This window comes from Garra rufa, chromosome 12 (genome assembly GCF_049309525.1).
Source record: "Garra rufa chromosome 12, GarRuf1.0, whole genome shotgun sequence".
Taxonomy (NCBI): Eukaryota; Metazoa; Chordata; class Actinopteri; order Cypriniformes; family Cyprinidae; genus Garra; species Garra rufa.
Genome location: NC_133372.1, coordinates 11936328 through 11960091, shown reverse-complemented (window position 1 = coordinate 11960091; position 23764 = coordinate 11936328). Strand labels below are relative to the sequence as shown.

Genomic DNA, 23764 nt, shown 5'->3' with positions numbered 1-23764 from the left:
TGGATTTAAAAACATCCTTTTAATAAGTCCGTGCCAAACATCCACACACTCGCACAAACACACGCTCGCACTCTCACATACACACACACACACGCGCGCGCACACACTAGTGAAAAATAATGCTCCTACAAAAAGAACGCTACCATTTGTTTCCCACAATATCTTTAAATAAAATAACTTCAAGTACTCTGACGCAGGTACAAAAAAACTCTGTTCTAGCTGCCTCCAGTGGGCCACGACGCACACGCGGGAGACTCGGACACATGTGGTTACAGAACGCCTTGCTGTCCATCTCGGAGCGCCTCTGGGGTCAGGGATACTGAAGAATACTCCGACAGTTTCCATATGGGTTCAGATATGAGTTTCGTACAGTATGCCTTTGAGTGGAGGCCTTGATGTGTTTATAGAAGAAAACAATACCGTTACAAAAATGGGAAGAAACAAAACGAAAAACCAAAACAGAACAAATTCTTTTCCCTATACCCTGTTCTGAAGGGCAGGCACTACTAAGATTAAGGAGACCACAGTGTTTTGTAGAGGATATGTATATACTGTACAAACAATAAATGTATATTATTAATCACTTTAAGACTAAAATTAATTGCTACAAACGTTCTAAGGCATAAACAATATCCAATGTCTGAAACAATATGTACACATCATTCCAAACAAGATTCAATATATTGACATTAATAGACAGTATGTACACATGGGTGCCTCCTGCTTGTCTGCGTGTGTGTGTATGCATATGTGTGTGTGTGTGTGTGTGTGTGTGTGTGTGTGTGTGTGTGTGTGTGTGTGTACAGTGATGCCGTTAGTTCACGTTCAGAGGGTTGAATACTCTGATGCCACATGGCACAGAACAGTGTAAACAGTTTCTTTTTTTTCTTGGCTTTGTTTCATATTTGGAGAGGAAAAACACAAACAAATAAACATTCCATTCGATTTAAAGCAGTTTTGCTGTTTCTTCCTTTTCATAGAAAATGAAGAGTGGACCTTTCTTTTTATTTAGTCATAAATAATCATTTAAAAAATTAAATACATTCACTATAATATTAACGATAAAGTAAAAATACAAAACCGAAATAAAAAGATATTTACAAGTAGTGGAAAGGGATTTTTTTTTTTTTTTTTACTCCTTAGTACAGCTCTGATGGTTGAAATTTCAGTGCGATTTCTCTTTTTTAGAGGAAAATGGTATTGCACAAAGACACCCGCTGTCTTGTGTCTCTTTGGGTGTTGATGTGGGATTGGTCGGTCCTGAAGGCTCCGTGACGCAGAAAAGAGCTGTGACTCCTCTGCTTTTTGAGCCCAGGTCGCAGGTTTGAAATGACAGCCCGTGGTGGTCCCGAGACCACCTCAGTTAGTCTGCTTCAGCAGCTCAGTCCACCTCTTCTCAAAGAACTTCCTCATGTTGTGCCCGGCCCGGCCGATATCCGAGTTGTCCTCGTTGAACTTCTCGCAGTTGTCGAACACTAGGTTCACATCGATGATGAACGTTTCTAAATTCTGATACCTGAAGAACAGAGAACAAATTCAGTTACTGCATCTGCATCTACTTATTAAAGAATCATTTTAGTGTTAAGGATATATGTGTTACACATAATGGAAGACAGTGCTATCTATATTTTAATATTTGTAATGTTAAGAGGAAAACAGTTTTTTATAAATGGATTTTTTTTGTGTGTGTGTGTGTATATATTTATTGTATGTTATTATTCTTGTTAATATTTAATGTATATTTTATTTCATTTATTTTGGTGGAAAGGGTTAGAAGTGTACATATGGAAGCCCGTTTCTGCCACTAAATAAAAAAAAAGGTAATTGAAAAAGAAAAAAAAGTCAGAATTGTGAGATATAGCATTTCATATTTATAGCATCTCAGAATTGCATGATATAATCTCTCAGTTGCAAGATATAAAGTCAGAACTGTGAAATATAAACTCGCAATTAAGATTTTTTTTCTCACAATTGTTTATATTCCACAATTCTGTAAAAAAGTCAGAATTGCGAGTTTATATTATGTTATATAAATAGATTTTTTTTATATTTTAGAAGTATTTTATTTAAGGATACATAGAAATAATCTTTATTTCCTGTTATTTTCTTGATATGGATACATGTTTATTTAAGTGCATATATTTGTGTGTTTATTTATTTGTGCATGTATTTATTTATACATTCATATTTATGCTATTAATATTAATATTTACACTACCAGTCAAAAGTTTTTGAACAGTAAGATTTTTAAATCACAAAGCCTGCCTTTATTTGATCCAAAGTACAGCAAAACAGCACAATTTAGAAATAGTTTTACTATTTAAAATAACTGTTTTGAATATATTTTAAAATGTAATTTATTCTTGTGATTTCAAAGCTGAATTTTTAACATCAATTCTCCAGTCACATGGTCCTTCAGAAATCATTCTAATATTTTGATCTGCTGCTCAAAAAACATTTATTATAATTATTATGTTGAAAACAGTTGATCAGATTTTTTCAGGTTTCTTTGATGAATAGAAAGTTCAGAAAAACAGCATTTATTTGAAATAAAAATCTTTCATAACAGTATACATTTCTTTATAATCACTTTTGATCAATTTAATAAAATTATTCATTTCTATATTTTTATTTTGTTTTAAAAATAAATGTTTTTAGCTATACATGTTTACTTTATACAATTTATAAAAGTATTTATTTATTTAAAAAAAGTTAAATAATTATAAAAATTTAATTTTGGTTAATTTTGATCTTTCATTATTTCATCCCCCCTTCCCAACTTTCCACATTTTTCAAAACCAAGTGAGAAACACTTACTGGCTGCTGACGAGTTTCTCACGGATAGTGGAGAAGTCCATGGGTTTTTTAATGACTTTGCGGTACCCTGGGACAGATTTGAGGTTAACTGGTGTGAGGAAGGGCCAGGCGTCCTGATGACGTTCCAGTTCAGCCAACAGAATCCTGAGAAATACAAACATACATGAGAGCTGCATTTAAAAACATTCCATGTCCAGAAATACACACAAAAAAATAACAGAGTGCAGGCAGTACCTGCAGAGGCCCAGGTCCCGGTTGTTGTCTCTGGCTGTTTTGGCTCTTTTTACGCAGGCAGGGCTGTCTGGTTTGGGTGCTGGGGGAGTGGAGGCGTTCTTCTTGGCCTGGGCGGCGGTGGTGGCTGCTTTCTTTGGGGTGCTGTTGGTGCTGCTGGTGGTGGCTTCTTCTTCTTCACACGTCTCGGTCTGCTTCTTGGTTTTCTTGGCTGCTTCTGTCACCTTTTTTCCTCCACTGGCTGGTGGTGTACGACTCAGAGTCTTCTTAGATTTAGGTGACTGACCGCTTGCCTGAAAGGGTGTACAGGACTAGTTCAGATTTACAGGTTCATAAAATAGAGTTTGGGGTGTTTTTTAATGGTTATGACAGTTATAGCGCCAGCTATGGTCCAATCTCTTTAAACCTTTGCATGTATGTTTAGAATCACCTATCGCATGTGCTCAGCAGGTTTCGTGAAGTTTTGAGCTTTCCTTTAGGCTTTATAGGATTTGGGGTAAATTTGGACAGGCACTTTTCTAAGTGACCCTGTTATGGCTTCCCAATGAGTAAATGTTTTTTTTTTTTGATAATTATTGACCTAGAGAGATCAGAGAATTGTACTGCAGTGTTTTTTCCACATTGAGCAAAAAACCTAGGACTAGTTCGCAAAATTTAACAAACGATTTGATTTACAGCAGTGGTTCTATAGGCAAAGTTGTGTGGAATGAGGAGCTCTATCGCATGATATGCATATTGCACGTATGTGTGGAAAACAGCGGGACATACAGTTGTATGCGTCCTTGAAAAATGCAATATCGCCCCCAGTGGCTGTTTTTTTTTTCCTTCAAATTTCATTCAGGCCTTTGGGGCTATAAGTCGAACAGGTCCACCAAGTTTCATTCCAATCGGCCTCGATTAACCTTGTCCAGGTGCTCAAACTTTGTCGGCCAATGGTGGCCATGTTTTTTGAGGTACGCAAATGTCCTTATAGACACTTGTGGTATTTTGAATCATGTTGAATGGACAAATGGTTGTGCAGTTACAGCCATCTTTATGTTTTTTCTCTCTAATAGCGCCACCAAATAGCCAAGCTCCACATTTTCCCCCCTGTGAACTCAGATTGAGCTCTTACATAAGTGTTCTTAGTTTGGCGGAGATGTCTAATTCCGTTCAGGAAAAGTGACCCACCCCTTTCATATGTTTTGGCCTCCCTTTGTGATGGTGAGTCAAGTTTTTTTTTTTGATAATTATTGATAATCAGGCCGATTGGGATGAGGCTTGGTCACATTGTTGGTGGTGTGAGTACTACCATCCCTCCAGGTTTCAAGTTTCTACGACTTACGGTTTGGTCTGCACGATCAGTTTTACATGGAGATCACTGATACATGACCATTCTAACAATTACAATAGGGTTTCAGCACTACGCACTCGAACCACTAAAAATTAACAACCCCTCACTTATATATAAATAACATCCATAAATACAGACAGACAACATCTGCTAAATCTTAGAGACATAGCTCTGAAAACATGCCCGTCAGCAAATAAGCACTTTATACCCATGATGATGCAGGCAGTTACCTTGGAGATGCAAGCAGGGCAGTACCAGTCTCCCTCTGGGATGTTGGTTATCTTGGGTTTGTGGCAATAGGTGTGACACCCCTTATCACAGCCGTCACACAGCAAAAGCAGGTCTTCATTATCGCCCTTTCGGCACATCTGACAGTACTGAAAACACAAACAGATATGTAAGTATGGAAACTACAACACATATGTCGTACACAAACCCTGTGATTTGTCCATGACATCCCTTACCACTTTCATGATGGACCTCTCCCAGGCGATAGATTTTTGAAGCTGCTGCAGACACATGGCTAGCTGAGAGGAGCTGCGTACCTCGCTCAGCGCCTTTCGCCACTGCTTCATCCCTGGAGCAATCTCTTCCTCTCCCCTGCAACAGACAAAAACACAAAGCACAGATCAGAGAGGGAGTTTATTTCAAACCTGTATTTTGATCTTAAAGAGATAGTTCACCCAAAAATAAAAATTCTGTCACTAATTACTCACCCTCATGTTGTTTCAAACCCGTAAGCCCTTTGTTCATCTTCAAAACACATAAGATTTTTTTAATGAAATCTGAGAGCTTTCTGACCCTGCATAGACAGCATAGCACTACCAAAAATAACTACTTTATTAAACAATTTCTTCTCTTTCATGTCAGTCTTCGACATATTTACAAGAGTACCATGAAGAAATTGTTGAATAAAGCAGTGTTAATTTTGACAGCAAATTTTGATTTAGTCTTAGTCATAGTCTTTTGACTTAAATGCCAATTAGTTGAGTCATATTTTAGTCATCTGAATTGTATTAGTTTTAGTCGAATACATAAAGTAGGTTTAGTCAGTTAAAATCTAATGGGTTTATTTACAGTGTAATGCATTTATTAAGCATTTCTCTAAAATTTCCAAACTCATTGTATAGGTTTTATTTTAGGGTTTTATCATGATAGACACTGCTGTGACATGCAACATGCCTTATATTAAAATTAAATGAAACCATTTCTCATAAAGAAACAAGAAAATGGTCTTCTTTTTAATGAAATACCAATGGTTATAGGCTAATTATATAACTTTATAACAACTTGTTTGCTACATTCTTCATTCTTTCAAGCAGACATATTTATTTAAATAAATTTAGATTAATCTTTATGACGGCTACTAAAGTGATTCAGTCAAGAGCAGTGATTGATTTTCTGTCTTTTTCTTTTGTTGCTTGATTAACATCACTGCCACAGACAACAGCAACTAAATTAGACCGCTGTCCCTTTAAAACTGAATGCATGGATGCAACGTAATGGTACATGTCTGTCTGATATTCTCTTAACAGTTTACGTTCACCTAAGACGTAAGTGTGTTTACATGAATACTGGTCAAAACGGACAATTCACCATCATTTTGTGTGTATTTCTCTGTTCATTCGACATGAAAGAGTACTCGTGAGCTGTGTGAGAGGCACTGCTTCGGTGTCTGCAGTGAAAACCGAACAGAACTGAGTTCTCTTTTGCATCGTCACATTTATCCATACGTCTGCTCTTCTCTTACTCCCAGATATTGAAATTTTGGAACATTTTATGAGATGTGCAGCAAATGCATGCTAGCTTATGTCCCACTGGATAGATCTATGATACAAAAAAAATTATTCATCAACGAAATTAACATTGGAATAATTTTTTTTCTTTGCGCATAAAATTGTGCATATTCTTGTAGCTTCATTACATTATAATTGATGTACTGATGTCAATCAGTAGTAGTATTGCTGTCTACGCAGGGTCAGAAAGCTCATCATATTCATCAAAAATATCTTACTTTGTGTTCTGAAGATGAACAAAGGTCTTACGGGTTTGGAACAACATGAAGGTGAATAATTAATGACAGAATTTTAATTTTGGGGTTAACTATCCCTATAATATTTTTGTCGGATTGAGTAGCTGAGACCCTGAGCTTTCAATAGCACACACATAAACACACACACACACACACACACACACACACACACACACACACATGTACAGCCTATATAGTGTGATACATTTCTGTGGCATGACTTCACAGCCATACATGAAGACGGAGATCTGTGGTGTACCATGCACTTAGAAGTGTTAGAAAACAAATCAACTTTTGATGTTTTTGAACTCCGTCTGTGCACTGCTGATTAAAACCATGCAGCCAAAAACAGGAAGGGTGCAGGCAAGGGAGCGAGAGGAAGAAAAAAATAACAAATAAAACACACAGCACGAGAACCAAAACCCGAAACCGGAGCCAGGGTGAGAACGGATGGACGGACGAGCAGAGAAGCCCCAGCCAGCAGAGAGAGGGGGAGGGGGAGGATGAGGAGGAGCAGAGACGAAGGCTGGCAGTCTGGATGACCTACCCTTCCCCTCCAGCGCTAGTGGATGGAGCAGGTGCGGGGACAGTGACTGTACCCACATTATCCAGTTTGATCTGGATGGTGGTCCCTAAGGGGCTCCGCAGGTACCTTCTCTCGATGTGACGCTCCAGCTCTGCCAATCGCGTCACTGCGATGTCCAGCGGGTTGCCGGGGCGTCGGATCAGGCCCTTCTCTGAGCTTCGCTCCTCCTGAGACTCCGCTCCAGGGCGGGGCTTGGGGAGAAGCTTGTGCTCGTAATAGACCAGGTCCTCTCTTTCAGACTGTGGCTCTGGATATGTCCAGCCCTGAAAAGCAAAGGATTACAGGATATTGGTTAGTAGAAGAAATTACAACGATTTGATGCATTTCTGGAAGCTGTACAAACACTCACCTTGACCTGCAGGCTGGCGGACGTGACTTTGCGCTCCAGCTCCTCCACCTGTTGCAGCAGAGCGATGTCAGTCTCCATGGCCTGCTCCTCCACACACCACTCCTGCAGCGTCTCCACGGAAACCTGGCCCTCGTCGAGCTCTGAGACCTCCATAACTGCCACTGCAAACAAAAAATAAGACAGCCATAAGACCCCAGGAGAAATCACACCCGTAAAGCACAGCACAGCACTATTCAGCTCATTCTGACAACTGCATGCTCGGCTGAGTCGGTTAGACAGTGCTTTAGAGGACTTATTATTTATATTATTTACAACTGCAAACAAGTCAAATAGTAAATTGTGGTTATTCTGATTTATTTTACTGCATTTTATGTCAGTTAACATTAAATTTGGATTTCTTTTCTTAAAAATACTGGGAAACACTTTATTTTACAGTATGTTACATGTACTTATGTCAGTTATAACAGTAATTTATACATAATTACATGCAACTAATCCTAAACCAAGTACATGTTGTTAATTAATATTACTCAGTAAATAAATGTATAATTAAACTACCAAGGACACCTTATAGGGATAGTTCACCTAAAAATGAAAATTCTGTCATCATTTATCAAAATTTCAAACCAACAGTAGACGGTAGCTAGTGACTAGTGACAACAGTATTTTTTTCATACTATGGAAGTCAATGGCTACTGTCAGCTGTTTAGTTACCAATATTCTTCCAAATATCTTTTTTTTTTGTATTCAGCAGAAGAAAAAATCTTGTACAGGTTTGGAACAAATGATGCGCGAGTACATGATGACCAATTTTTTGGGGGCAAGCTATCCCTTTAAAGGAACACTCCACTTTTTTTGGAAATAGGTTTCCTCCAACTCTCCCCGAGTTAAAAAGTTGATTTTTACCATTTTGAAATCCATTCAGCCGTTCTCCTGTTCTGGCGATATCACTTTTAGCATAGCTTAGCATGGATCATTGAATTCTATTAGACCAATAGCATCGCGTTCAAAAATGACCAACGAGTTTCCATATTTGTTGTATTTAAAACTTGACTCTTCTGTAGTTATATCGTGTACTAAGACCGGTGGAAATGCAAAGCTGCGAGTTTCTAGGCTGATAAGATTAGGAACTATACTTCCATTCCGGCGTAATAGTCAAGGAAGTTTGCTGCTGTAATATGGCCGAAGCAGGCAGAGTATTATCAGAAATGAGTTCCCAGCTAGTTTAGCATTTGCACATGTGCTGCGTGATATTACTGCTCCTGCTTCAGCCTAATTACGGCAGCAAACTTCCTTGACTATTACGTCGGAATGGGAGTGTAGTTCCTAATCTTATCAGCCTAGAAAATTGAAGCTTTGCATTTCCACCGGTCTTAGTACACGATATAACTACAGAAGAGTCAAGTTTTAAATAGGACAAATATCGAAACTCGTTGGTCATTTTTGAACGTGATGCTATTGGTCTAATAGGATTCAATGATCTATGCTAAGCTATGCTAAAAGTGATATCGTCAGAACAGGAGAACGGCTGAATGGATTTCAAAACGGTAAAACTCAACTTTTTAACTCGGGGGGAGTTGGAGAATGAGCCTATTTCCAAAAAAAGTGGAGTGTTCCTTTAAAACAAGGTATAAACATATACTTCAGTTTTAATACATTTAGTTTCTCTTATATGGAAGAAATCAAAAATAAATAATTAAATTAAAAATAAAATTAAATTTAGTTTTTCATTATAAATCTTCCTTTGATTTAATTTAAAAAGAAATATGCAGTTTGAAGGTGTTTTTTCAAAATTAAAATAAGGGAAAATAATAATAATTTTAATTAACCGTCTCCACAACTGTCTGGAAAAACCTGGATATATGAGGAAGCCTAATTTTAAATACATGAGTTCTGACCCTATAAAAGTCATGTAAATCTATATAATTGTACTTATTTATTTATTTTTATTTTTCTAGTTATTCCAAGCCAAAATATTAAAATAATATATATATTGATGTACAGTAACAGTCAAAAATGTGTAAACAGCAACATGATCCTTCAGAAAGAATTCTAATATGCTGATTTGCTGTTCAAGAAATAATATAGCTTTTGTAACATTATAAACTATTCAAAAGCTTGGAGTCATTATACATTTTTTTTGGAAAAGATATTATAGAAATGTATACTTTTATTTAGCAAAGATGCTTTAAATTGATCAAAAGTGATGATAAACACATTTATGATGTTACAAAAGATTCCTATTTCAGATAAATGCTGTTCTTCTGAACTTTTTATTCATCAAAACCCAGAAAAAATTCATGAAAAAAAAAAATGTTTTCTGAGCAGGAAATCAGAATATTAGAATGATTTCTGAAGGATCATGTGACTGGAGTGATGATGCTAAAAATTCATTTAATTAATAAAATTCAATAATTTACATTTTAAAATATATTCAAAGAGATAAAAGTTATTTTAAATAGTAAAAATATTTCTACCGTTTGTGCTGTACTTTAAAAATAAAATAATAAATGCAGGCTTGGTGAGCAGAAAATACTTCTTTAAAAAACATATATATATATAATTTTATGACATGTGGGCCATTCTATGTTTAACCAAAATGAAGCTACTGGAATGTCAAATTAGATAAATGTGTTAACAGTGGTTAACATCTCTGGCGGTCTTGGTCTTTTGGTCTGCTTGAACTGTTTTCACAGCTAAATATGTAAGCTAAAACACAGACACATTGTGTTTGTTCACAGTGACACAACTCACCCTCTCGGTTCTTGTTACAGGTCTGTGCGATGAGCTCCATGGATTTCTGCAGCTGTTTCTGCAGGGCTCTCTCTCGGATGCCTCTGCTGTGGAGAGCGTTCACTAGCGCTTTTAGCTCCTCCATGTCTGTCACCTTCCACCAGCCCAGCAGCATGTCTGCCAATCAGCCAAAACCATTACCATCAACAACCCCAAACAAAACTGGACTATTGACTCATTGTTGCTGAGAATTATGGGTGAATCTTGTGGACTAAATGTGCTACAATATTAAGTTAATTAGTTGACTATACAGCACTCACCCTCTGGTATGGGCAGGGGTTCAGGGTGGTCGTGATTCCTAGGAAGGTCCAGTGCCACTGGAGAAGGAGCAGATGTAAGCTTCTCCCCTGTGGGAACAGGAGAACCACTTTTGCTGGTTGAGACGCTGGGTGCTAGCAGGGGGCTGGCGCTGCCCTCTACTGAGGGGTACATGTGCAGGGGGCTGCTGCACAGGGGGAGATTGGGGCTGATGACTGCACCAGACCAGCTGCCCAAAGGCAAACCAATCAGAGCTCCACCTGGCTTCACCTGAGAGGAAATAAAGAGAATATTTAGGTCATTTAGATCAGTGCATCTCAACCAGAGGAGTAAGGCCCAATAGTAATAGCCCAATAATAAGTTTACATAGACCTTGCACAATCTGCAACATGTTAATTATTTTACCAAAATAAGAGGGGTCATAGAAAATTCATGTTATTTGCCCCGTATTGAAGGATTTTTGGGAATATATAATTAATACATCTTCAAAGGTTATTGGTATCCCAATCAGTTATGATCCTAGAATTTGGATATTAGGGGAAACTGAGTCATTAGATTTGTCTCATCATAAAAAATATTTCATACTTTTGGCTGGTACAGCTGGGAAAAAATGTATATTAGTGAACTGGAAGTTGACTCAATCTCCTTCTAGAGCACATTGGATCAACGAACTCCTTTCATATTGCACCCCTGAGAAAATCCTTTTCAATGTCAGAAAATCACCAAAAGCTTTTGAAAAAATTTGGGGCTCTTTTTTGGAGCATTTACCTTCTATTATTGCAAAATAACTGAAAGGATTTTTTTATTATTATTTTTTTTGTGTGTGTGTTGGTTTGTCTTTCTCTGTTTGTTTATACAACATGTTTTGCTTCACATTACATTTGAAAATAAAACTATAAAAAAAAAATGTAATGTTTTTTTTTATTTAGTACTGACCTGAATACGATTCTGAATGATCCACAGCTGTTTTTTTTTTTTTTTGTTTAGTGATAGTTGTTCATGAGTCCCTTGTTTGTCCTGAACAGTCAAACTGCCCGCTGTTCTTCAGAAAAAAATTCTTCAGGTCCCACAAATTCTTTGTTTTTTTTTTTCAGAATTTTTGTGTATTTTAACCCTTTCCAACAATGACTGTATGATTTTGAGAACCATCTTTTCACACTGTGGACAACAGAGGGACTCATATGCAACTATTACAGAAGGTTCAAACGCTCACTTATTCTTTAGAAGGGAAAATTATGCATTAAGAGCTGGGGGTGAAAACTTTTGAATTTGAAGATCAGGGTAAATTTGACCTATTTTGTCTTATGGGGAACATGTAAGTATCTTCTGTAGGCCAATACTAAATGCACTCAAAAGTTTACACGCCCGGCTCTTAATGCATCGTTTTTCCTTCGGAAACATCAGTGAGCATTTATAGCTTTTGTAATAGTTGCATATGAGTTCCTCAGTTGACCTCAGTGTGAAAAGATGGATGTCAAAATCACACAGTCATCATTGGAAAGGTTTCAAATACACCAAAATGCTGAAAAACCAAAGAATTTGTGGGACTTGAAGGATTTTTTCTAAAGAACAGCGGGCAGTTAAGTGTTCAGCACAAACAAGGAACTTATGAGAAACTATCACTAAAAAAAACAGCTGTGGATCATTCAGGTAACAACACAGTATTAAGAATCAAGTGTATGAAAACTTTTGAACGGGTTCATTTTAAATAAATTAAACTATTATTTTCTCTTGTGGACTATATGTACAAGTCTTTTACTACCTAGTCTTTTATGTGAAATACCTTATTCAGGTCAGTACTAAATAAAAAATAACATGAATTTTGTATGATCCCTCTTATTTTGGTACAATAATTAACATTTTGCGGATTCTGCAAGGTGTATGTAAACTTATGGCTTTTGAAATTTATTGTACATTGTAGGGATGCTCATATTGACCGTTTAACCGTTAACCGCCAGTAAGAATTTTAACCGATTATTACTATCAGTTAAACGGTTTAATTTTTTTTTTTTTTTTTTTTACGTTTGCTCCATGGTGAAAGAAAAAATGTATTACTCACGGGCGCGTGTCCGTGCAGTACGGCTGTTCAGACATATTTTGCTGAGTAAGCACCTGCTTTACCTTTTCTTAGTTTATGTTACTGATGTAGTAGCCTATATGCAACACGATGGCAATGGCAATATTGGGTTATCAAAGAGTGAATCCATAAATAAATGTAACGTTATTTAATTTCTAAATTAATTATAGTCTAAAGAGTGCGCGCTCTCCTTACTATCACTGGAAAGTTGTCACTCATACATTACTGCAGTTCATCTCACAAAGTTAATAAAAAGTAATAAAATAACCTTTACACTGTACAATTAATCTCTTATTTTCATCATGTCTACACTTTCTTGTTTTAATGAGAGAGTTCGCAGAGGTGTAGAAGCAGAACAGAAACCGGCACTTTGAGTGGTGAGTGGATCGTAACATAGCCGCCTCTGATTGGCCACAGCGATAATGTAATCAACAGAAATGTCTGTGATTGGCTATTGAACGCTGTGAAAACACGTTTCTCCACATATGACCAGTGGATGAAAAGACCCGTCCCGAACCGCAAATTGAAAGGATCTTTGTGAAGTGTTTTTGTCGCGGATCTAAGAGTTAACAGACAACGTCCCAGTCTATCCGTGTAGCATGTCCACATGTTAAAAACTAGGTACACTGAGGTATAGGCTGGCCTGCTATATGTTTTTATGTCCGACGAGAAGAATAAGACCGGTACCTTTCTTCAAAGCGCATAGAAGGATTCAGTGTGTTTTAGTTTTGTCATATTAATTAGGTAGTTATTTAATTTATACACATTTAGTATAGGCCTATTTATATTATTATTATTTTTTTTCATTCTGATTTTCTCTGTTCTCAGAAGCGCTGCTGATGCGTGATAATTTGAGTAACGTTATATGTGAATGCAGTTTTTGTTGTTGCTCTGTATGCTGCTGTTTGCACATTAAAATAAAACATTTGCTTGTATTTTTTATGTATATCATCACAGATACTTGTGCATTCTATTTTTATTTTAAACGAATTTATTATTCTAATTTTATCAGTTAACGGTTAATGTTCGGATAACGAGCAGCGGTTGTCGGTCAGGAGAATTAACCGAAATGAGCATCCCTAGTACATTGGACACTGTAAATATGAAATATATTTCAAGTAGGAATGTACTTACCTGCAAACTGAGGTTGCTGATCCCACCAGGTGAGGGGTTCAGAGGGCTTGCAGACGCAGACAGAGAAAGCAAGTGGTGGTGCGGAGTGGAGGTAGATGCTGGCGGTGGAGTTTTGGGCCGAGTGCTCAGGGTGTTGCTGCTGGGCGAGGACTGCGTGTGTGCAGACGGCTGGACGAGAGAAGTGTCATCGCAGGGCGAGCGAGGCAGCAGGCTGAACCAGTGCCCGCTGCGCTCGCTGAGAACCTTGAGCAGCTGGTCATTGGCCAGGAGCTGAGTCTGCACCAGCTGCTGCGGCTGCAGAATGTGCGCAGGGATGCCCAGCTGCAGAGGAGGAGGGATTGCGTGCTCTGCGCTCGGGCTGCTGGCCTCTGTCAGCTTGGAGGTAGTTGGAGAGTGAGCTGGAGATGATGCTGATGTAGTTTCCATGCCATTATGGGTGTGGCAGAGCCCCTTGGCACCGACAGGTGTGTGAGGCAGTTCCTGACACTGGGGGCTTTGTGAGGGGCGGAGCTCTGGTGGTTGAGGGGGCATTGCCACAACCTCTGTTTCCTGCTGTTCTTTTAGTGGGGAGGAGCGCATCTCTTTATTTGCCTCCTGGTCAGGATCGATGAGCTTCTCCTCCTCCTGTTTCACCTCCTCCTTTACAGCCCCCTGTATCTCCTCATGCTGATGATGCTGCAGAACTTCCTCCTTGGGTTCCTCTTTGACCTGCACAACTGGAAAGTTTCTCAACCTCTCACGCTCCTTTTCCAGCTCCTCAGCCCCTACATGAGAGACAGAAGGAAAACATAATTAGTGGAAAATTAATGGAGTGGCTGTATGCAAATGCATTTGTGGATAAATGAGGGATGGGCAGACAGACTCACCTTCTCCACTCTCTAACCCCTCTATGTAAACTCCTCCACACTGCGGGAGGACCCAGTATCTGCGGCGGTACCGGTCCTGCCCGTATGACATGGACCGCAAGGCATGAGACGACTCAAACAGCTTCCGACGGATCAGGTTTTGCTGCTACACTCACACAGAAATACACATTTTTGTAAGACTATATGTAATTATGACAGGGCTGCACAATTAAATGAAATGAAACTAAAATTTGAGTATATACAGTTGAAGTCAAAAGTTTACATACACCTTGGAGAATCTTCAAAATGTTAATTATTTTACCAAAATAAGAGGGATCATACAAAATGTATGTTATTTCTTTAATTTCTAAAAATGACCCCATTTGCTGTTGTTCTAAAAAGTCCTTCAGTTCTCACAAATTCTTTGGTTTTTCAGCATTTTTGTGTATTTGAACCCTTTCCAACAATGACTTTAGGATCTTGAGATCCATCTTTTCACACTGAGGACAACTGAGGGACTCATATGCAACTATTACTATTAAGGTTCAAACGCTCACTGATGCTTCAGAAGGAAAAACTATGCATTATGACCCCGGGGTGAAAACTTTTGAACAGAATGAGGATGTGTAATGTTTTTTATTTAGCCTAAATATCACTTTTTTTATTTAGTACTTCTCTTCAGAAGCTACAGAAGATTCTTACATTTTCCCCAGAAGACAAAATAAGTAAAATTTACCCTGATCTTCAAATTTAAAAAGTTTTCACCCCCCAGCTCTTAATACATTGGGTTCCGTTCTGAAGCATCAGTGAGCATTTGAACCTTGTGTAATAGTTGCATATGAGTCCCTCAGTTGTCCTCAGTGTAAAAAGATAGATCTCAAAATCATACATTTATTGTTGGAAAGGGTTCAAATACACAAAAATGCTGAAAAACCAAAGAATTTGTGAGATCTAAAGGATTAAGCAGTAGGCAGGACTACTGTTCAGAACAAACAAGGGACTCATGAACTATCACTAAAAAAAAAAAAACACAGCTATGGATAATTCAGGTAAGAACACAGTATTAAGAATCAAGGGGATGTAAACTTTTGAAAGGGGTCATTTTTTTTCTCTTGTGGACTATATGTAAACATATTTTATTTGAAATTTCTTGTTCAGGTCAGTACTAAATAAACAATAACGTGCATTTGGTATGATCCCTCTTATTTTGATCAAATAATTAACATTTTTCAGATTCTGAAATGGGGATGTAAATTTTGACCTCAATTGTATATCGATATATAATTACAAAATGCAAAAACAAAACAAAACAACAACCAAACATTTTAAGTTCTAATCAAAAATTGTTCAATCAAAGATTTTTTCCCCCAAATCAAATTCAGCCATAAATTATGACATCTGAATTTACCTTTGATAACTTCTCAATCTGTTTCTCCAACTCTTCAACACTCGTGGCTGGGTCTCCCTCATCCTGACACACACACACAAACATACACAGGCTTAATCAATATAAAAATATCTGCTAAAGACAGTTAATTAAGTTAAGTAATTGCTGTGTGAAGCTGCAATCAAAATGAACGCTTTTTACCTCATCGCACGTCTCCACCTTTTTTCCCTTTTTAGCCTCTTCTTCCTCCTCATCGTCATCGTCATCCCCTGCGTCCTCACTGTCATCATCTTCATCATCGTCGTCATCACTATCCCCAGCCTTCCTTTTGCGCTTGTGACCAATGGCGGAGCCGCCAGCAGCCTGAGGCTCCTCCCCTCCAGTGATTGTTTCACGTTTCCCTGTCCGTTTAGCGTAGATTGTTTTCATTCTGCATGAACACACGGATAAATACTGATTAGTTAGTGACAAAACTATGATATGTACATTAAAGAAAACAAGGAAAGCATTGGTTGTGTTTAATGCCTAGTAAGATTGAAATGTCTGAATACATCTATTATAGCTGAAAATGCTATGTCGATAGAGAAATCCTGAAATACAGCCATTAATGGGTGTATAAATCAGAAATAAATGTTGATACTTACTTTTTCAGTTTGCCCTCTACGATACACTCGTCCTTCCTCAGCACATTCATGTGGTCCAGGCTTTTGTCGATCTCACTGCAAAAACACACAGTGTTATTTTAGTATTATTTTTGTATGTAATTTTTATTAATAATTTGAATTATATGGTTACATTTTTCTTTATTTAGGTTTTAGTTACTAGTTACTACCAGTTACTAGTGCTCAAACTTAACTTTTAGTGCGCTAACTTAATTTCTAATTTTAAGTATTTTATTCAACTATTTACATGTATTTTATGTTATTTTAGTTTTTTCAACAAAAAAGTTTTTGATGGTTTTAGTTAAAGATAATAACCCTGGTAAATACATGACATACATGTATGATTATGTCACATGATAAACTCAAGCTGTTGAGGTTCCAGTGTTCATATGCATTATGTATTCAAAGCTCTGTGACCGTCACACTATGTGACCTCTCCACTGCCTATTTATGCACTATTATTTCAAAATGAATATTTCATATTGCCCAGGCAGGCCTGACAGAATAAGCATGTATCACTTATAATGTCATCTCTTGTCCAAGCATTAATAATTTGAGTTCAAGAATGTCTTGCTTTGGTGTAATTAGTTGATTTCGAATTAATATTTAAAAGCATTTTTTTTAATCATTAAAAATATTAAATCATTTTCTTTTTAAATCCTTGCCTTATTTTAAAATGCCTTGTTAACACATGTATTATATGCAAGCCCATTTTTGCCACTAAATAAAAAAATGTTATTGTGTCTTTTTATCTCACAATTCTGAGTTTCTCAGAAACTCTATAAACTGGCAATTCTCAACTCAACTTTTTCCTCGCAAATGCGAGTTTGTATTTCACAATTCTGACTTTTCTTGCAATTCTGACTTTTTATTCCTCAGAAATGCGCGATATTAACCTGCAATTGCGAGTTAAAAAGCCAGAATCATGAGACATAAACTCGCAATTCTGACATTTTCTCGCAAAAGCAATTTTATATCTCACAATTCAGATTTTTATTGCATATGCGAGTTTGTATCTCACAATTCTGACTTTTCTTGCAATTCTGACTTTTTATTCCTCAGAAATATCAGATATAAACTTGCAATTGCGAGTTATAAAGTCAGAATCATGAGACATAAACTTGCAATTCTGACTTTCTCGCAAATGTGATTTTATATCTCACAATTCTGACTTTTCTTGCAATTCTGACTTTTTATTCCTCAGAAATATGAGATATAAACTTGCAATTGCGAGTTATAAAGTCAGAATTGTGAGATATAAACTTGCAATTCTGAGAAATGAAGTCAGGATTTCAATACATAAACAATTCTGATATTTTTCTCGCAAATGCAAGTTTGTATCTTTTTTCTTGCAATTCTGACTCAGAATTATGATACAAATATGCAATTGCAAGTTATAAATTGAGAAATGCGAGATATAAACTTGCAATTCTGACTTTTTCCCCTCAGAATTGTGAGATATAAACTCACAATTACCTTTTTTATATTTTATATTCAGTGGTGGAAATGGGCTTCTATGCTATTCAATTAATGGACTATGCATATAACAACAACTTTGAATTTTTAACTTAAATCACTTGACTGTTCAAATTACAAAAAAAAAAAAAAAAGGCTTCTAGTATACCAGTGTTCTAGTGTACCAATGTAAACGTAAATCAAGTAATCAAGATTCACTGCAGTTGAGCTCTGAAAACATAACTGGAATGCATTGGTTCTTACCTGACCACACTTTTACTGCAGGACAGCTCATTTACTAGAAAGGCCAGGACAGAGGCTTTCTGAGCCGGCGTGTGGGCCTGAAAGGCTTTGGTCCTCAGACTCAGAGTAAGATCAGCCAGCTCAGTCTGAGAGCAGTGAGCCTCCATGTACAGCTGCAAAACCTCAGACACGTTGTCCCGATTCAGACCCACATTGGTCAGGTGGTCACCCAAGATAGACTTAGCCTGTTTGATAAAAAGGAACAGTTGCAGTTCTGCTAACCCTTTTAACCAAACATAGACAGATCATTTATAAGCAGTGACATACTGAATTAGTAAGTGATTTATGGGTTCATTAAACCAGAGACCCTTTCCTCAAATAAATTTAATCACAAGCACTCACAGGAGATGCATGTTAATACCAGATGTAAACAGAAATGTGTCTCTGTTGAGCACTTGTGTGCGGATCACTTGAGGCAGGTGTTAATAGCAGGTGTAAACAGGCCTGAAAGTACACTTATTACAGGACAAGTAACTTCCAGGCATTTTGTCCTCACCCTGTGTCCTTGAGGCAATCCTGGGTCGGACACAGCAGATGAGAGTAGCCGGACCAACAGGTCCTGCACTTGCCCCATGCTGTTGCCCAGGTTGAGCAGTCCCTCCTGCAGTATACCCAGAGTGGGCAATTCTGAGGGATCCATGCCCAGAACCTTCCCAAAGCTCCGCAGGAACTGCACCACCATCAGGCAGTCCGCAAACACAGTCCCAGGCAGAACCAGACCGTGGATACGACGAATCTCAGGAAGGGGCTATAGAGGGAGAAGAGAGAGACAGAAATATGGAGAAACAAGTGAGACAACATGTGAAACATCATGTTTCAATAATAAATCTGACAAGAACACTATCAAGTTTACTTCTTTTGCTCAAAACAGGCTAAAAATGTCTTTTAACTTTTGTTATGATTCACTAATTTAATTTTTTGAGGAGGCCTTTACCTTACTGCATTTTACCATACTCCACTCTAATACTAAAAATCCCAAGTTTCCCAATTTTTCAATTTGTCAGCAATCCCCTAATATGTAAATTATATACATGGAGTACCCTCTGAGAATTTAAGTTAATATTTAAATAATTTAACAATATATTTCCATGCTTATGTTATGGCTCTCTGATGTCCATTAAAAAAATAAAATAATAATAATAATAATAATAATAATAATAATAATAATGATGATGATGATTATTTTTATTATCAAAATTAGAGATCCATTATTATTATTTTTGTTACTAACTGTAGTGGTAACTGTAGTATTGTGTTTTAGCCCTAATTATGTAAAATAGTCAAAATTATATTACTAATTATATTACTTTTAATTACAATTGTACTGTACAATAAAAAACTTGATAATTATAATAATTAAATACGCTGCTTGCTTTACTTGTAAACACGCAGCGCATCAGACTACTACTGTCAGTTATTTTAATAAATTGCAACCTTTGATTTGATAATCACGCAAAGTTATATCGCAATTATTGTGCAGACCCATTTATTTATTTTAATTTTACATTAGATATAATTAAGCTTTTCATCAACTCACGAACCCCTGTTTGGGAAACCCTGCTCTAGATAATGATACAATCATTTGTTTTGTCCTCAGTACAGTTACAATATAAAACCCACTTACTTCATTTTGGAAACAACATGCTGTCTTTACAGCATAATAATTATTGTGTGTGCGATTATGCAGCAGCCATGACATTTTAAGAATTCAAAATTTGGGTTTATTAGCATCAAAAAGTTTAAAAGCCCTGGTCTGGTCATCATAATGCTATCTTTATCACCACTAGGTGGCAGTGTTCTGTCTCAGCTGAATTCACTTTAAAGTGCTTTGGTAAGATTGTTATGCGTATGACATCATATCTCTGAGAGTTCTAATTGGATTTATGTTAATGACTCATTTAATGATGAATGAAACAAAATAGAATGTTACAAAACAAGCATTCTATATAAAAGTTTCATAAATGATTAGTTAAGTTGATTTTTAAACAATGCAAAACTACCTTGTGATCTGTCAAACACATGTCTTCATTGGGTTTCTTCATCTCACGGATCATCTCCAGCTCCAGCCTCCGGAGCTCCATTTTGCGCTCCTTGTTGAGGCGTTTCTCATCACGTTTCTCTTGCCTGAGGCGTTCACGCTCCTGCGGGGTGGAAGAAAGACGTTGCTAACCGGTTGGATACCACATCAGGCGTGTTTGACATTAATTGTTGTACAAGAAAACTTTGTTTTGGAGAATGAGGAATGTTTAGAGGTACTTCATGAAACTACATCAAAATTATTTGGTGCAACACATTCAGGGAGTGTAGCAGAGCAGGTAGACGTGACATGTGAGAAAGCCTTGAGGTGCAGAGAGGAGAGCGGAGTGGTGAAGGACAGTGTTCCTTTATTTATTTATTTTGTTTTGCACACCTCAGCTTTTTTCCGAGCCTCCACAGCTTTCATTAGCATAACGTGCTGTCTCCTCCTCTCCCTCTCCTGAAAAGACAGAATGATTCCATCGTTCAGTGGAGGAAAGCAGAGCATACAGATCCACACAGAGAAAACAAACAAAATATAAAAGCCAGAGACAGACGAGAAAACTGATCAGCGTGGTTTAGCATGTTGCACAGAAAGAGAGAAAGAGAAAAAAGGTAGGTGTAGAACGGACACATTGCTATGGCCAGGATGAGGCAGCCACAAAAACATGTGTTACAGCTGATCAGACGGGAACAAAAGAGCGAAAAGAAAAGCCACAGATGTAATGGGCAGGTCAGAGGAGGAAAGCTGTCGGTGCGTCTCGAGTTAGATTAGCGGAACTACTGTTACAAGCTAACGAGGGAAAACACATCAGATTTCCCTCAGCCTCAATGTCCTGTCCTTACAGTGAAGCACATTATGTCATTGTTATTATGAATTTAAAGTCAACATGAAATCTTAAGTGACCCTGTTTACTTTCTTAATACACGTATAATATACATCTTTCTTTAACATTTAAAACTGGCTTTACTGGCTGACATCAACTAGGACTATTAGATACAGTTAAATGTGCACTCAGTAATTTGTTGTTCATGTTGTGCTAACAATGTCCTGGAATAATACTGACATCTAGTGGTGTGGATGTAGCATCTTGAAAGTTTCAGTTACCATTTCACAAATGTATTAAATCTACAATTTAAATAGTTTAAAAACAAGGGTATTAACCAAGTTAAAATGAGCAGTATTTGGCTAGTTATGTGTGATGATTTCAACATGAAGAGACCCATTCCATGTAAATTACAATTTTCATTGTACTACTGATACAATTAGAGTCTGTATCTTACGTCAATATACTAGGGGTGCGATATTTCTCATCTGTGATAATATCGTAATTGTTGTATTAACAATATGCAAGCTGACTTTGAGTATGTCACTCACAAAAAAATGAACTAAACACATCTTGAAAGTCCAAGTTATGCAATTAAAAAATATCCCTGTATGGGGTTTTTATGTTTATATAATCAAGTAATATCACACAAGCACTAGTGCTGTTTTCCTAAATTTTAAACAAGTTACATTTTAGATACAATATTGTTTGTTTTTTCTGTTTCGCCAATTAAATTGTTTCAAACAAAACCGAGCAACGGTGTTTCATTCCTAAATGAATCTGTTTTTGAACAAATCCTTTAAGTCCATGATTCAATAACCCATTCGTAAAGGCTTCTAATTGAATCAGCTGTTTTGAATTAATCATTTGAATGAATGATTCAGTGAATCACTCATTGAGAGAGGGACTTGCTGCCACTTACTGGCAGTAGTGTCATATTTATTTATCCATGACAGGCTTAAATAAGCCAAGGTGCCAGCACAAAAACACACTTAGTGAAACATTTAGTTATCACTAAAAATACCCAATAAAATCTAGATTTTACCCCTGCATTGTATATATATTTATCAGAAGTATTATTAACTTATAATTATCTATAAATCTTAAAAATTATAGAGTGCACCTTTAACTAATAACCAAAAAAATTTTAAGCAAACTTGCATTTAGGTTTGGCTCCATTCTAGTACAGAATGTGCACTTTTTACAATCTAATCAATTCCTAATTCCTAAAAGGAAAATTAAGTTTATTAAAAATTTTACTCTAAAAAACATCACATTAAGGAAGCAAAATGGGCTTCATGTTGACTTTAAGGACAAAGCCAATTAGTGTGAAATCTTCATATCTGACCCACAAATGGCATGGAATGTACAACAGAGAGAAGTGTGAGTTTCCTCAAATTCTCTCATTGGTCAGGCACTGTGACCTTTGACCTGTACTGATGACCTCACAGGCAGGATGATCAGCACAGTGCAAATGCAACATCTTGACAAAGAGTCTGCCACAACATACATACACGCACACACACACACACACACACACACACACACACACACACACACACACACACACACACACACACACACACACACACACACACACACATTTTCACAGCGATAATGATAATACACAATATTGGGGTGACTTTACACGTGGAATGAGGGTGTGTGGCACTTTCCACCAATGAGAGTTTGTGCTCAACAGGCTCCATAGACACACACTCACACATATACACACACACACATACACAAACAAGGCACAGGCCTGCTGCATCAAAGCCGGTTTTCTCTCATTGACACACATAGCAGATGTAGGCGATGCAGTTTTTTTCTTTTGTTCTCTTTTGCTTGAAAAGCCATGCAGAAGGAAAATGTAGTTTTGACAGCAGCCAGTGCTACATTTAAAAATGTGCTGCTATGACATCATATCACAACCAGGATTCACGATGCGAGTGTTAGATGTACAGAAGATGAAACATACCCATACCATATCTAGTCTATGCCTCTCCATCTCCTGAGAGAGAGAGTTGGCAGAGTATTATGAGACAGAAAAAAAATCACAGCGTCATTTAAAAAGAAACGAAAATAAAATAAACAAACTTAAAACTTCAGCCTGTAACCCCAAAGAGACAGATCCCACTCCCAAAAAGCATGGAAATTAACCAGAGAGAAATAGCAGAAAGTTAAAGACACAACCACATGAGACTCGCCACTTCTTACATGGGCATAGCCTGAACAAATCTATTTAAAAGACACTTTTTAACCCATAATGCACTGCATTTCAGATGGCGAATTCTACAAGAAAAAAAAACATGCTCTTTGCCTTCCTTTCTCCTGCATTTTGTAGCAAAAATCACTACTACTATATAAATGGCCATTATGAGACCTATTATTTATGAGAGTGGTGACTGACCTGGTGCTTGAGAATAACAGCCTGTTGGCGTCTCATCTCCTTCTCCTACAAACACAAAACATAAAAAACCATTCAATGCTACACCAAAACACTCATTATGACACTGTCTAAAATGAAACCATCAATCAGAATCCTGTCTAGGCCTTTGGTCCTAACCATGAGGATGCAGTTATCTGTATAGAAATGGTAACTCTCATTTCAACTCTCGTATTTTACCTAAACATGATATCAGCAAATGAAAAGAGTTTT

General features: G+C 37.2%; 1 protein-coding gene across 13 annotated transcripts in view; it reads right to left on the bottom strand.

Moving 5' to 3' along the window:
- The window catches only part of baz2ba (bromodomain adjacent to zinc finger domain, 2Ba), a 109087-nt gene continuing 85323 nt past the window's right edge, over positions 1-23764 (bottom strand). For 2 of the 13 annotated variants that reach the window (XM_073852433.1, XM_073852438.1), the window contains 20 exons: positions 23516-23560; positions 23084-23116; positions 20673-20738; positions 20263-20403; positions 18759-19010; positions 18224-18447; positions 16487-16561; positions 16044-16272; positions 15864-15926; positions 14477-14621; positions 13611-14374; positions 10402-10669; positions 10103-10258; positions 7349-7509; positions 6961-7262; positions 4846-4981; positions 4612-4758; positions 3052-3341; positions 2818-2961; positions 1-1516 (listed from right to left, as the gene is read on the bottom strand). In XM_073852433.1, the coding sequence (XP_073708534.1) occupies positions 1360-1516; positions 2818-2961; positions 3052-3341; positions 4612-4758; positions 4846-4981; positions 6961-7262; positions 7349-7509; positions 10103-10258; positions 10402-10669; positions 13611-14374; positions 14477-14621; positions 15864-15926; positions 16044-16272; positions 16487-16561; positions 18224-18447; positions 18759-19010; positions 20263-20403; positions 20673-20738; positions 23084-23116; positions 23516-23560 (3798 nt within the window). In that variant the 3' untranslated portion in view covers positions 1-1359. The remainder of the gene's footprint in view (positions 1517-2817; positions 2962-3051; positions 3342-4611; positions 4759-4845; positions 4982-6960; positions 7263-7348; positions 7510-10102; positions 10259-10401; positions 10670-13610; positions 14375-14476; positions 14622-15863; positions 15927-16043; positions 16273-16486; positions 16562-18223; positions 18448-18758; positions 19011-20262; positions 20404-20672; positions 20739-23083; positions 23117-23515; positions 23561-23764) is intronic. The other 11 variants (XM_073852434.1, XM_073852440.1, XM_073852445.1 and 8 more) reach the window with 7 other exon arrangements.